We start from the raw sequence: 16,572 nt of genomic DNA on the forward strand, positions 1-16,572 counted from the left end.
TTCCGCCGTTCAAGCGCCGCAGCTGAGCGACTTGCATCGCTCCAGAAGTCTTTCGGCCTGCCGGTTCATCGCCTGAAATGCGATGTGGCGACACGCTGGAATTCAACTCTCCACATGTTACAGCGACTGTGGCAGCACCGCAGAGCCCTGGTTCAATACGTCATGACGTATAGCCTGGGCCAACGAGATGCAGAGGTGGGGCAGATCACCCTGATGGAGTGGTCTCAGATCAAGGACCTATGCACCCTTCTGCACAGTTTCGACATGGTGACGAATATGTTTAGCGCTGACAATGCCATTATCAGCATGACGATTCCAGTCATTTACATGCTGGAGCACACGCTAAACACTATTCGGAGTCAGGGGGTGGGACAACATGAAGGGGAGGAACTACAGGAGGATTCATATGCGCAAGGGACAACAACATCACCAAGGTCCAGACGTTCATCATCACCAACGCAGCAGGCATGGGACCAAGGGGGACAGGGATCGACAAGGGCACATAGTAGCAGGCGAAATGTTGAGCAAGGTGCAGGAGAACATGAAGAAATGGAGGACGAACTGTCCATGGACATGGAAGACTCAGCGGATGAGGGAGACCTTGGTAAAATTTCAGTTGAAAGAGGTTGGGGTCAGATGTCAGAGGAAGAAAGAACGGGTAGCACCTCTATGCCACAAACACAGCGTGGACTTGGTCCGCATGGCTGCGCAAGACACATGAGTGCCTTTTTGTTGCACTACCTCCAACATGACAGTCGTATTGTCAAAATTAGAAGTGATGATGACTACTGGATTGCCACACTATTAGATCCCCGGTACAAGTCCAAATTTTGTGACATAATTCCAGCCATAGAAAGGGACGCACGTATGCAGGAGTATCAGCAGAAGCTGTTACTAGATCTTAGCTCGGCTTTTCCACCAAACAACCGTGCAGGTGCAGGGAGTGAATCTCCCAGTTGTAACTTGACAAACATGGGACGGTCTCGTCATCTTCAACAGTCTACCCGTACCAGTAGGACCGTATCTGGTGCCGGTAACAGCAATTTTATGGAATCTTTTCATAATTTTTTTAGACCCTCTTTTGCAAGGCCACCAGAGACAACAAGTCTGACACATAGTCAACGGCTGGAGAGGATGATACAGGAGTATCTCCAAATGAACATCGATGCCATGACTGTGCAACTGGAGCCTTGCTCCTTTTGGGCTTCAAACCTAGAAAAATGGCCAGAGCTCGCAACTTACGCCTTGGAGATTTTGTCGTGTCCAGCTGCCAGCGTTGTCTCTGAACGTGTATTCAGTGCTGCTGGGTGTGTGCTGACAGATAAGCGCACGCGTCTGTCCAGTGACAATGTGGACAGACTGACGTTCATCAAAATGAACAAGTCATGGATCCAGAAGGAATTTACTACCCCTGTGTCATCCTGGGGAGAGTAAATGCTTGTTGATTTGGAATGTGCTTGATGCAAATCAAAACATCCTGTTTGCAACTAGGGCACAAGTGCTGCCACTGAATGGGTGGGTGTGTGGGGCCCAATTTTTGGAAAAAAAGGGAGACTCCGCTTGGAGTAACCCTTGCTTACATTGTTTTTAAAAGAAGCCAAGATGAACAGAGCTGGGATCAGGAAAGACTTTGCTACCTACCCTGGTGTCATCCTGGGGACGGTTAATTATGGCGTATTTTTGAATGTGCTTGATGCAAATCTAGCTGTGAAGTGTACAACTGGGGCACAACTGCTGCCACTGAATGGGTGGGTGTGTGGGGCCCAATTTTTGGAAAAAAAGGGAGACTCCGCTTGGAGTAACCCTTGCTTGCTGTGTTTTTAAAAGAAGCCAAGATGAACAGAGCTGGGATCAGGAAAGACTTTGCTACCTACCCCGGTGTCATCCTGGGGACGGATAAGAATGACGTATTTTTGAATGTGCTTGATGCAAATCTAGCTGTGAAGTGTACAACTGGGGCACAACTGCTGCCACTGAATGGGTGGGTGTGTGGGGCCCAATTTTTGGAAAAAAGGGGAGACTCCGCTTGGAGTAACCCTTGCTTGCTGTGTTTTTAAAAGAAGCCAAGATGAACAGAGCTGGGATCAGGAAAGACTTTGCTACCTACCCCGGTGTCATCCTGGGGACGGATAAGAATGACGTATTTTTGAATGTGCTTGATGCAAATCTAGCTGTGAAGTGTACAACTAGGGCACAACTGCTGCCACTGAAGGGGTGGGTGTGTGTGGGGCCCAATTTTTGGAAAAAAGGGAGACTCCGCTTGGAGTAACCCTTGCTTGATGTGTTTTTAAAAGAAGCCAAGATGAACAGAGCTGGGGTCAGGAAAGACTTTGCTACCTACCCTGGTGTCATCCTGGGGACGGATAAGAATGACGTATTTTTGAATGTGCTTGATGCAAATCTAGCTGTGAAGTGTACAACTGGGGCACAACTGCTGCCACTGAATGGGTGGGTGTGTGGGGCCCAATTTTTGGAAAAAAAGGGAGACTCCGCTTGGAGTAACCCTTGCTTGCTGTGTTTTTAAAAGAAGCCAAGATGAACAGAGCTGGGATCAGGAAAGACTTTGCTACCTACCCCGGTGTCATCCTGGGGACGGATAAGAATGGCGTATTTTTGAATGTGCTTGATGCAAATGTAGCTGTGAAGTGTACAACTAGGGCACAACTGCTGCCACTGAAGGGGTGGGTGTGTGTGGGGCCCAATTTTTGGAAAAAAGGGAGACTCCGCTTGGAGTAACCCTTGCTTACATTGTTTTTAAAAGAAGCCAAGATGAACAAGTCATGGGTCAGCAAAGACTTTGCTACCTACCCCGGTGTCATCCTGGGGATGGATAAAAATGGCGTATTTTTGAATGTGCTTGATGCAAATGTAGCTGTGAAGTGTACAACTAGGGCACAACTGCTGCCACTGAAGGGGTGGGTGTGTGTGGGGCCCAATTTTTGGAAAAAAAGGGAGACTCCGCTTGGAGTAACCCTTGCTTGATGTGTTTTTAAAAGAAGCCAAGATGAACAGAGCTGGGATCAGGAAAGACTTTGCTACCTACCCCGGTGTCATCCTGGGGACGGATAAGAATGACGTATTTTTGAATGTGCTTGATGCAAATCTAGCTGTGAAGTGTACAACTGGGGCACAACTGCTGCCACTGAATGGGTGGGTGTGTGGGGCCCAATTTTTGGAAAAAAAGGGAGACTCCGCTTGGAGTAACCCTTGCTTGATGTGTTTTTAAAAGAAGCCAAGATGAACAGAGCTGGGATCAGGAAAGACTTTGCTACCTACCCCGGTGTCATCCTGGGGACGGATAAGAATGGCGTATTTTTGAATGTGCTTGATGCAAATGTAGCTGTGAAGTGTACAACTAGGGCACAACTGCTGCCACTGAAGGGGTGGGTGTGTGTGGGGCCCAATTTTTGGAAAAAAGGGAGACTCCGCTTGGAGTAACCCTTGCTTACATTGTTTTTAAAAGAAGCCAAGATGAACAAGTCATGGGTCAGCAAAGACTTTGCTACCTACCCCGGTGTCATCCTGGGGATGGATAAGAATGGCGTATTTTTGAATGTGCTTGATGCAAATGTAGCTGTGAAGTGTACAACTAGGGCACAACTGCTGCCACTGAAGGGGTGGGTGTGTGTGGGGCCCAATTTTTGGAAAAAAGGGAGACTCCGCTTGGAGTAACCCTTGCTTGATGTGTTTTTAAAAGAAGCCAAGATGAACAGAGCTGGGATCAGGAAAGACTTTGCTACCTACCCCGGTGTCATCCTGGGGACGGATAAGAATGACGTATTTTTGAATGTGCTTGATGCAAATCTAGCTGTGAAGTGTACAACTAGGGCACAACTGCTGCCACTGAAGGGGTGGGTGTGTGTGGGGCCCAATTTTTGGAAAAAAGGGAGACTCCGCTTGGAGTAACCCTTGCTTACATTGTTTTTAAAAGAAGCCAAGATGAACAGAGCTGGGATCAGGAAAGACTTTGCTACCTACCCCGGTGTCATCCTGGGGACGGATAAGAATGGCGTATTTTTGAATGTGCTTGATGCAAATGTAGCTGTGAAGTGTACAACTAGGGCACAACTGCTGCCACTGAAGGGGTGGGTGTGTGTGGGGCCCAATTTTTGGAAAAAAGGGAGACTCCGCTTGGAGTAACCCTTGATTGCTGTGTTTTTTATAAATGATCCAAGCTGCACAGAGCTGGGATCAGGAAAGACTTAGCTACCTACCCTGGTGTCATCCTGGGGACGGTTAATTATGGCGTATTTTTGAATGTGCTTGATGCAAATCTAGCTGTGAAGTGTGCAACTGGGGCACAAGTGCTACCACTGAAGGGGTGGGTGTGTGTGTGGCCCAATTTTTGGAAAAAAGGGAGACTCCGCTTGGAGTCACCTTGCGGTGTTTTACATGATTTTAGAAGGGCGTGCCATGCCTATATCTGTGTGTCCTCCTCTTTTTCCTTGTCCAGCTGTTTTGTTTTCGCATGAGTATATGTCCTTGTCACTTTCCAATGTGTTTGAGTTGTTTGTCACCTTTAGGACACCTTTGAGGGTGTTTTCTAGGTGTTTTTCTGTGTTTGTGATTGCCTGCCATTGTTTCCTATGCAGTTCGAGTTCGGTTCGTCGAACGTTCGATGAACCGAACTCGAACGGGAGGTCCGTTCGGCGAACCAACCTCGAGCCGAACCGCGACCGGTTCGCTCATCTCTAATCAAAACCTGGATTGAATATGGAGAAGGGAGCAACCAGTCCCACTGCCATTCCTACTGATTGCTCCAGGAAAAACCGAGCCCAAAATTACACTGAAATAAACAGGCTTCAGTGACTAACTTATTGCTGAGCCAGATATAACTTTCTCAGCTTTTCCCAGCCCATTTGCATGGGCTGACTGCTCCACAGTCAGTACATGGAGGCATATAAGAGTTTTCTTTATTTTCATGACTCTAAAAATTGTAGATTCACATTGAAGGCATCAAAACTATGAATTAAAACATGTGGAATAAAATACTTAAAAAAGTGTGAAACAACTGAAAATATGTCTTATAGTTTAGGTTCTTCAAAGTATCCCCCTTATGCTTTCATTACTACTTTACACACTCTTGGCATTCTCTTGCTGAGCTTCAAGATGTAGTCACTGGAAATGGTTTTCCAACAGTCTTGAAGGAGTTCCCAGAGATGCTTAGCACTTGTTGGCCCTTTTGCCTTCACTCTGCGGTCCAACTCACCCCAAACCATCTCGATTGGGTTCAGGTCTGGTGACTGTGGAGACCAGGTCATCTGGCATAGCACCCCATCACTCTCCTTCTTAGTCAAATAGCCATTACACAGCCTGGAGGTGTGTTTGGGGTCAGTGTCCGGTTGAAAAATAAATGATGGTCCAACTAAACGCAAACCGGATGGAATAGCACGCCGCTGCAAGATACTGTGGTAGCCATGCTGGTTCAGTATGCCTTCAATTTTGAATAAATTCACAACAGCGTCTCCAGCAAAGCACCCCCACACCATCACACCTCCTCCTCCATGCTTCACGGTGGGAACCAGGCATGTAGAGTCCATCCGTTTACCTTTTCTACAAAGACACGGTGGTTGGATCCAATGATCTCAAATATGACTCATCAGACCAAAGCACAAATTTCCACTGGTCTAATGTCCATTCCTTGTGTTCTTTAGCCCAAACAAGTTTCTTCTGCTTGTTGCCTGTCCTTAGCAGTGGTCTCCTAGCAGCTATTTTACCATGAAGGCCTGCTGCACAAAGTCTCCTCTTAATAGTTGTTCTAGAGAGGAGAAGGTGTGTCCAAAATTTTGGTCTGTACTATATGTTGTCTCTAAAATAGAAAGGAAATGTGTTATCTTTATATTTATGCCTTTTAAGCTGCTTTACACTCTGCAATTTCGCATATGATCTTATATGCGATTTGCAACGCCCCCATCGAATGTGCGGCACGTTCAATTTGTTGAACGTGCAGCACATACGAGTAACCCCGGTCACATGTACTTACCCATCCATACGACCTCGCTGTGGGCGGCGAACGTCCACTTCCTGGAGCGGGAGGGACGTTCGGGGTCACAGTGACGTCACATGGCAGCCGGCCAATAGAAGTGGAGGGGCGGAGCTGAGCGGGACGTAAACATCCCGCCCACCTCCTTCCTTCCGCATTGTGGGTCGGGAGCCGCAGGACATAGGTAAGATCTGTTTATCGTTCCCGGGGTGTCACACACTGCAATGTGTGCTACCCTGGGTATGATGAACAATCTAACGTGCAAATCTAGAGACAGGTACGATGTGTATGCGATGAACGTTTTAACGTTCAATCACAATCGCAAGTACCTGTCAAACACTGCATTGTACTTACAATGCCGGATGTGCGTCACTTACGACGTGACCCCGCCGACACATTGTAAGATACATTGCAGCGTGTAAAGCAGGCTTTAGAATTAATTTTATCTTCAACTTGTTTAGCTGCTTACAATACCAGTAATTATGACCAAAGAAGCCCAAACTTTACATGCCATTGTGCTAGTAAATTTTCTGGAGAAACCCATCATTTGGGAATATTGCTGATGCATAGAAATTGCCTGCTTTTCTATTAAAATTTAATGAAATTTGAGTTGTGTATAGAGGTCCAGCTTGACCTATGGAACGTTACTGTAGACTTAGCATTTGATTGTCAATACCGCCTCCATGGCATGTGCTATTATTATTATTATTTTTATTATTATTATCATTATTTATTATTGTAGCACCATTAATTCCATATGGCTTTACAAGTGAATAAGGTATGCATAAAAACTAGTACAACAATCATTAACCGTACAAAACAGACTGGTACAGGAGGAAAGAGGACCCTGCCCGCGAGGGCTCACAGTCTACAGAGAATGGGTGAGGGTACAATAGGTGAGGACAGAGTCGGTTGCGCAGTGGTGTACAGGACTGAGAGTTTTTGTAGGTTGTAGGCTTTTCGGAAGAGATGGGTCTTCAGGTTACTCTTGAAGCTTTTCACAGTAGGAAAGAGTCTGAGATGCTGGGGTACAGCGATAAGACAAAACAATCACTGATCTCCAGGAGACCAGTCAGAGAAAATACTGCCGGCAGCCAGCAAAGGCACTCAACACAGTGAAATCCTAGGTGTATTGCCCCCTGGGAAGTATGCAAATCAAAACAGTTCATGGAGCCCCTGTTAGGAGTCTCGACACGGAAAATTGCCAGATACCCCTCCCAGAAGGACCTAGCCAAGGAGTGGGGTAGAGCAATAACATTGATAACATTGGTAGAAAATCCTTTGAACCCCCTCCTCACCAGGACCTGGATGTGACTAGTACCTTTGCTCCAGTTTTAGCTACACCCTTGAAAAATAAGACAATTCTATGTTCCTTTCTTATTATAAATTATTCATCCATGCATATTTATAGATGAATAAAAACAGTTTTAAGGAAAATGAGAAAATGAAGGAGTGGGCGTTTTGCACATTGAGTCTTATCAGTTGAATGAGACTGTGCTAACAGATACTTTTTTAGCAAAGTTGTCTGTTTGCCTAGTGGAGGCTTGAATAAAGTTATCTAATTGGCATAAAAAATAACAGCAACAGACATATGCATGTTTTTACAAGCCGAGGAAATTGACAAGTATCTGTATTTTTCTTGCTTTATGGCAAACTGTTTTTTCAGAGGAAAAATATCAGTTAATTACTTTGTTGCTTTGCCATTAGCGGAAATGTGCTTACAATTTCTTAGGCATTAAGCTGTAAATAATTATTTCTGATGAATGGCAAAGCATTTAAAATGTTGTAAAAATGGATGTTTGAGTCATTTGCGAATGAAAACACTAAAATACAGCTGTTTGCATGGGAAGATTTCGCAACAAACTCAAGTCCTTAATTTAAACCTCCGACCTTTAAAAGCCCGTGCTTATTAAACCAGCATTTTAGCACTTCATCATCCAGATGAAGCAGAACAAATGAGTAAGCAAATTATTTCTAAATAAGAAAGTGCTTACAAAGTTCTTCTATTTTGAGGTTAGAACAATGACTATACCATTTATTATCATCATGTTAATAAAGTGTAAATTCTACTCAATGTCATTGTAATCATCGCACTCACTGAAGAAGGTCTTTATAATAAAACCTTGTTAAAAGAAAAAAGTTTTTTTGTAATACCCATGTTACGGCATGCAGTTAGAGTGGATGACATTGGATTCAAAATAAAGGGATTATCTTTAGAGATGATCGAATACCTCAAATATTCGGCTTCGCGAATATTTTCCAAATAGGTCGCCGCTATGCAAATATTCAATGCGCAATGTAAGTCTATGGGAAGCCCGAATAGTTCTGAATAGTTGTTATTCGGGTTTCCCTTAGGCGGGCTTTGCACACTACAATATCGCAGGTGCGATGTCGGTGGGGGTAAATTGAAAATGACGCACTTCCGGCATCACATGCGACATCGTAGTGTGTAAAGGCTCGATGATACGATTAACGAGCGCAAAAGCGTCGTAATCGTATCATCAGTGCAGCGTCGGCGTAATCCATAATTACGCTGACGCGACAGTCCGATGTTGTTCCTCGCTCCTGTGGCAGCACACATCGCTGTGTGTGAAGCCGCAGGAGCGAGGAACATCTCCTACCGGCGTCACTGCGGCTTCCGTAGGATATGCGGAAGGAAGGAGGTGGGCGGGATGTTTACATCCCACTCATCTCCGCCCCTCCGCTCCGATTGGCCACCTGCCGTGTGACATTGCAGTGAAGCCACACGACCCGCCCCCTTAACAAGGAGGCGGGTTGCCGGCCAGAGCGACGATCGCAGGGCAGTGAGTCCATGTGAAGCTGCCGTAGCGATAATGTTCGCTACGGCAGCTATCACAAGGATATCGCTGCTGCGACGGGGGCGGAGACTATCGCGCTCGGCATCGCAGCATCGGCCTGCGATGTCGTAGCGTGCAAAGTACCCCTTAGACTTACATTGCGCATTGAATATTCGCGAGTAGTCGAATAGCGGCGAAGCAGAATATTTGAGGTATTCGATTATCCCTGATTATCTTCCTTTTGCTCCTTTTCATTTAAAGTTCCTATAATGATAAGCTGATGGTAGAGCGTCTGAATGTTGCGAACCTCTGCGAATAACAGTAATCCGTAGAGAAACTGTCACATGGAGATTTTGACAAACTTCACAGACTGTCATGACAGTGTTGGGTTCTATTCAGGCTACTAATGCTGACACTCCACCTGATAACTTCTCTGAGGTCTATAATCAGCACAGGCTGACTCAAGTGGCGTCCAACACATTGGTAGTTCATAGGCAGGCTAACAAGTGTTCATTTCTGATGGTCTGCTTATGAGTCATCTTTGATCACATGTTGTGGGGGAGCCAATCACATCTGCTCTGCTCATATATATGATGGTTGGATACTTCCATTAGTGTCAGCTTTAGTTTATTTTAGTTGTTCTGGGGAAGTGTGGTCATCCAGACTATCTGGTGTGATAGCTGCTGCTGTGTGCAGTTGTGGATTTTAACCTTGTTGCCTTTTTGTTGCTACACTCCTGCTCCTGCTTTTCTCCTCAGTCTCTCTTTGTCTATTCCTGTGTATGCAGTGTCAGAGTTTTGGTTTTCCTATGTCTGTCCTTATCTGTTTACCATCTCACTTTTTCCCCGTTCCTCCTAGGCAGGAGGGGGGTATTAGGGTAGTATTTCTCAAGAGTATAGTAAGGCATGGAACTCTGGCATCTCCACCATTAAGAGTAATCCGGAGATGAGGAATAGCCTAAGGTCCCTTAGAGTAAGGGACAGCATAGGTGCCCCTCTCATCCTTGCTATCCTGAAGTACATATCACTGTGACAGAAACCTCATAAAAATGTCATCATTCCCCACAGTGCCTGCCTCCTTTAGGATAACTGAAGAACTGCACACTTCTTTTACAAATGAATAGGCTCTTTGTTATCACCGCTTTAGCTTAGCTGTAGTCCAGATATTTATGTCAACAATAAAAGTAAATGGTGGAAAGATGGACTGAACTGTTTGGTCATGATAAAAGTGAACAGGGTTCTAGGTGCTTGTTGCACCATTGACACTTTTTTGGCGTATAAGCTGTGGCCACCACCATCGGGCTCTTATATACAGCATTCTAACATGCTGTATATAAGAGCCCAGGCCGCTGTGAGAACATACAAAAAACTTTATAATACTTACCTAACGGTCGCTGCGATTGGCCAGATGGGCATCTCTGTTGTCCGGTGCCTGCGTCGCCTCTTTCGGCCATCTTTGTTCTCCTTTTGACTCCTGTGTGCATGACGCGTCTACATTATACACATTTGCCGGTCCTGCACAGGCGCACTACAATACTTTGATCTGCCCTGCTCAGGGCAGATCAAAGTGCGCCTGCTCATGACCTGAATGCCGGCGAGTGTGGATGACGTCGGACGCGTCATGCACCGCGGCTAGAGAAATAGGAGGACGAAGATGGCCGAAAGAGGCGGCGCCGGCACCGGAGAACGGAGAAGCCAATCTGGCCAACCGAGCGACTGTTAGGTAAGTATTATTAAGTGTTTTCATGTTCTCATAGCGGCCTGGGCTCTTATATACAGCATGTTAGAATGCTGTATATAAGAGCCCGGTGGTGGTGGCTGCAGCTTATGCGCCAAAAAAGTGGTGACAGGTTCCCTTTAAAAGTAGACTATTTTTATCTTATTTTATTCCTGCTGCTCCACTGGGTAGTCTGTTTGTTTTCTTTAATCCACTGTAAGGTAACAGAGAAATGGGCCTTCTTATTTAGTGCTGATTTTTATCTTTTTACGAAAAGTGTATTGATCACAGGATTCCTTGAGGGGTGTTTATGCAGCTCAGAATAATTACTCTGTAGGCACTGACCCCTTTGTAAATACCAAAAAATGTATGGTGGATTTAGGAAAAAAAAATAAAATCTGGTCACTTGAGACAATAAAGGATTTCTTATTGGTTCAGCACCATGTTCTCAAGTACAGAATAGCATGGAAGAGCATGGAAGATATCAATTGAAAATCATTTTTGTGGTTACTGAAATCTGCCAGCAAGTTATCTTAATTAAGGTCTATGGACCAGAAACCTCTATGGGGAAAGGAGAATGGGGAAGGGAAGACAGTGTGGCACTAATCTAAGCATAGTTGCATGTGATACAATGCAAATGGATTAAATTACACTCAACGATTGGAAAATACATAAAGCATAGTTCACTCCTGTCTGCCTCAGCAAGGTGTACCCAACCAGGTATGCTGCTCCCACAAAAGGTGTGAAATGCATCATCTCTTGGACCTCTGCAAAAGAGTAATGAAGCAAGTGAATATAATTCTGTGCACCATTCCCAGGAACCAGAGTGTATCCCAGAAAAAGTTTTATTGATGGTGGTAAAAACTCTAGGATCATTGAATCCTCCTAAAATTCTTTTGGGTTTATGATTTGTTCAATTATCGCCACCCCCTGGTGTCACTCCACCCTTACCAATCCTCAGTCTATTTAATCCTAGGGATTGAATGAGATGGTTAGTTCATTTATACAGTGTGTCTACCCATATCCTGTCCACCGCCATTAACTTGAGAACGGCGGAAGCTATAGGCATAGAAGTGATGTCTAGGTATAGTAAAGTAGCCATGTGCTATGCAATGAAACCACCTATAGCACCACCTGGTGGAAAACAACGGAGTTAGCATATTTATCTCGAAAACAGAATGAGATAGAAAAAAAAAGTGAATTAAAAAATTGTAGGGCATCATCAATTCAATATGAATCGACACCTTGCATACAGAAATGCTATGATATGAAACCCATGAGCCCCCCAAAACTTTGAATGCTGGTCATGCATATGGCGCTCAGTTAACTTTGATGCTCAAAGTGGCCACCGTCAGCTGCAATGCACATATGGACTCTGGACAGCATACTGTATCTTGCTGCATGTTGTGCAATATGGTAGGTGAAACGTTTGCACAAGCATCTGTGATATGTCGTCGTAGGTCCTACTGTGGAGGTCGTCTAAGCTATAGCTTGTTTGTTCAAACGTAATAAGAATATCTGTGTATATAAATAATCAAAATGTAGATGTAGTTGCATAATTATCTGTGTGTCTATGTAGCCAACGCATAGACCCATAATATAATTTAAAGTTGTATAGTCATGAAGGGGTTACCAAGAATGAGAACAGATGTACAACCGATGAAAGTCTCTTAATGATGAGTAAAAGTCTTATCAGTAGCTTCACACAGAAAGAATGTGCAAGAAACAAACAATGTGCTGTAAGAAATTAAGGAGTGGAAAACTCCCTGTTTAGCTTCAAGGTTATACATGCATATTGTATATTTGGATCCATCTAATACACGGGTCAGTTGGTGATGCTGGCTCAAGGAGAACATGTCTTATGTATTCATTGTCTGATACATTGATATATCGGCACTGGTATACAGCTAATATGGCACCGTCTCTGAATATCCCAAACGAAGACTCCATTAACAGTCTTCACCCAAATTCCTCCCTTGACACTGCAATGTTGGTGGAGGGGATGCATACACCTGCTGTTTGATGTGACCTCAAAGAAAGAAGTCCAATTGGGTCAAGTCAGGTGAGCGTGGAGGCCACTCCACCCAGCCACCATACCCAATGAGTTGTAGGAAGGTCTCTATGAGGTATCGCTTCACGTATGTAGCCTTGTGAGTTTTACACATTCTAATCATAGCATTTATATATGCAAGGTATTGATTCGTATTGAATTGATGATGCCCTACAACTTTGTAATTCACTTTTTTTCTCAATCTCGTTCCGTTTATGAGATAAAAATGCTAACTCCGTGTTTTTCCACCAAGTGGCGCTATAGGTGGTTTCATTGCATAGCACATGGCTACTTTACTATACCTAGACACCACTTCTATGTCTATAGCTGCCGCCGTTCTCAAGCTAATGGCGGTGGACAGGATATGGGTGGACACACTGTATGTACAGAAATGTATGTGTGTTTCTTTATTTTTAATTAACGGAGGCCATGCATGGCCGAAACGCATTGTAGTTACTTTATTGATGTTGGTAAAAAATATTATTAATAATAATAATAATAATATAATAATATTTATTCATTTATATAGCACTATTAATTCCATTGCGCTTTACATACCTCAACAACTCTGTCCCCTATTGGGGCTCACAATCTTAAGTCCCTATCAATATGTTTTTTTATCTCGGATATAGTCAGATACACTATCACTCTGGTTCCTGGGAGTGCTGCACGAAATTATATTCTCTTGATTCATTAATTTAGGTCTATGCAAGAGATTTAGAGATCTGTATCAAACACAGCCACAATAGCTATAAATATATCTTAAAAAATTATTCAGTATAGAATTTTATATCTATTTAGATCAAATAATCTTTCAAATACATATACTTATTTATCATATTTAAGCTAAATATCATAAATCATATCTCATTTCTGTTACAGGAGAAAGGATGATGGAATTTTGTCTTACAAAGATCACCTACCAGTGACTCAAATAGTGGTTGGAGATACATATCGGTCATCATCTGAGGCTAAGCTGACTATTAACCCTCTGCGCTGTTATGGAGACAGTAAGTCAGACATCTGACCATTACGCTGTAGAGCAATGTTCTCCAACTCCAGTTCCCAAGAGCCTCCAACAGGGCATGTTTTCAGGATTTCTTTAGTATTGCGTGGGGCATAGGGGATAATCTAATTACCTACACAATCACTTCAACACCTGTGCAATGCTATGGAAATCCCAAAAACATGCACTGTTGGTGGCTCCTGAGGACTGAATTGGGGAGCACTGCTTTAGAGCAAAGAATTTAGAATGTATATGTTAAATGTATGTTTATATAAATGCAAAAGGCTTGTACTTACAAAACCCGCTTTATGTCTACCATTAATAACCAATCAGAGTCCATATTTCATTTTCACTATGAGCTCAGAAAATAAAATCTGAACTCTGATTGGTTATTATGAAAAAATGATTACTTATTCTGTAACTTACATAATATTAACTGATAATGATTAATCATCAATTATCCTTAAAGGGAATTTCTCAACAGGTTTTTGCTACCTAATCTGAGACCAGCATAACATAGAGTCATATTCTAGCAATGCTTAATTTACTGGGCTGCTTACTGCAGTTTTGATATAATCACTGTTAATAGGCAGGAGATTATCACTCAAGAAGAAGTAAACTTGCTTCTGTGCAGTCCTCCATATTTATGTTCTCTGTGTAACCCATCCCTCCTAACTGATTAGAAGCTTTCTTCCTATGCACAATGAACACAGAAAGCTGATAATCAGTGACCAATACAGAGCTCAGTATTCAGAGAACTGCTATAGCTGCAGAATGTAAAAGAGTGATTTTATAAAAATTACAGCAACAATAAAAGTAAGTGACATATTGCTTGAATCAGGGTCTCTGCCTCTATATAAAGCTGCTCTCAAATGGGGCAGCAAAAACCTGGTGACAGATCCTCTTTATTAATATACAGTACACCGAACAAAAATGTAAATGCAACACTTTTGTTTTTGCTCCTAATTTTTCATGAACTGAACTCAAATATTACAGACTTTTTCTATGCACAGAACAGGCCTTTTTCTCTCAAATACTGTTCACAATTTTTTCTAAATCTGTGTTTGTGAGAACTGCTCCTTTGCAGAGATAATCTATCCACCTTACAGGTGTGGAATATCAAGATACTGATTAGAAAGTATGAGTATTACACAGGTGTGCCTTAGGCTGGCCACAATAAAAGGCCACTCTGAAATGTGCAGTTTTACAGTATTAGTTGGCTCTTGGGATCAGAAAACCAGTCGTATCTGGTGAGACCATCATTTGCAACACATCGCAATGCAACACATCTTTGCTTGGGGTGGTTAGAATGCTGATTGTGGCCTGTGGATGTTGGCCCAGTCCTCTTTAATGGCTGTGCAAATTTGTTGGATATTGGCAGGAACTGGAACATACTGTCATATTCACCAATCCAGACCATCCCAAACATGCTCAATGGGTGACATGCCTGGTGAGTATGCTGGACATGCAACAACTTGGATGTTTTCAGGTTCCAGGAATTGTACAGATCCTTGCAACATGGGACCATGCATTTATGAGGGTGGCCTGGGGCAGTAGCCATGGTTAAGGCTCAGTCCTCGAATTCTTTAGTAAAGGAATCCATTAGACACACATACTCCTCTTTCTCCTCAGTAGCTATTTTCACTGGTGTCTTAAGTCCATTTACTACCACCTGGCCTAGCATCATGGTACCATGCGTAAAAAACATTATAGCCTCCATTGGCTCTTCATCCTCCCACCTACAGGGAGTCATCATATGCGAACTGACAGCACCACTGGACATAACTAGGTTCCTCATTTCACATACGTTCTCTAAACGGCCTGTTTGCCCAAGCCTAAGCTAAGCGTTTTTCTCTGAACCCTTCTCAGCAGAGGTCACCGTTCATGGTGAGAACTAGCTTCTAATGTTGACCAAACATGAGTCCATCTGTTTCCTCAAATCACACTGTCTCACAGTTGGTGTTCTGCTGCTTCGGAGATACATACATCCACTAACTGCAGCCTTTGGTAGCCATTGATCTTCACATTCGATCTTAACTGTCGTCAAACGCTATCTGAATCTAAGATGGAATCGGTCTTGTTGTCCTAATTCCTGGCTCCCCCCCCTGCGAGTTAATCCCTCAGTTTAAAGAAAACATGTCATGTTGTTTTTTATATTAAACCACCCTAATGTGTTTTAAATGATGCAATGTGCACCACTAACATGGTTTTCTTTTTAAAAAAAAAATCCATGTATTTCTCTTAAACAAAGACTTTATATGCTTAGGTGAATGCAATAAATACCTTATTTTTCGGTCACAGGGAAGGCACGTTTTCTGGGATCACTCACTGTCACTCAAGTTCAGACAAGAATCTTTTTTAACTTATTCATGCCCATATCAATGTATTTGTTTACACCACAGGTCCTTCAACATCACTTCTCTGCTGAGCTCCGCACATTATGATCACATGATCATGACACCAGCCCAGGTCCTGCACAACCACTTTTCTTCTGCTGATTACCACAGGTCCTTCAACATTACATCTCTGCTGAGCGTCTCCCATTACGATCACATAATTGTAACATCTAGCGCATAGTATAGGAAACAGGTAATTCACCGCGCTATCACCACATCAGGAACGTATTAATAATTTATGTCTTTATTCTTTCATGCACAGGCCAACGCGTTTCAACTGCATAGCCAGGTCGACATATATACATACATACTCCCGTGACGTCATAAGACAGCCCACCTTTCAAAAAAAATTATTGTGAAGGATCCCACCAAGTTTTTTGAAAAGTGGGCTGTCCTATGATATCACGTGAGTATGTATGTATTAATGTCAACATGGCAATGCAGTTAGCATATTTTATGTTTTTTTCACCTGTTGTCCTGATGAAGGGAGCAGAGACTCCTGAAATGTGTTGACCTGTGCATGAAAGAAGAAAGATATAAATTATTAATATGTTCCTGATGTGGTGATAGCTCAGCTGAATTACCCGTTTCCTATACTACGCTCCACATACTACACCTGGGGC

General features: G+C 43.3%; 1 protein-coding gene across 1 annotated transcript in view; it reads left to right on the forward strand.

The window, feature by feature from the left end:
• The window catches only part of CNTNAP2 (contactin associated protein 2), a 2,823,191-nt gene that overhangs the window by 2,405,770 nt on the left and 400,849 nt on the right, over positions 1-16,572 (forward strand). Inside the window, exon 15 of the mRNA XM_075315157.1 lies at positions 13,430-13,557. Within this exon, the coding sequence (XP_075171272.1) occupies positions 13,430-13,557 (128 nt within the window). The remainder of the gene's footprint in view (positions 1-13,429; positions 13,558-16,572) is intronic.

Source organism: Anomaloglossus baeobatrachus, chromosome 6 (genome assembly GCF_048569485.1).
Source record: "Anomaloglossus baeobatrachus isolate aAnoBae1 chromosome 6, aAnoBae1.hap1, whole genome shotgun sequence".
NCBI lineage: Eukaryota > Metazoa > Chordata > Amphibia > Anura > Aromobatidae > Anomaloglossus > Anomaloglossus baeobatrachus.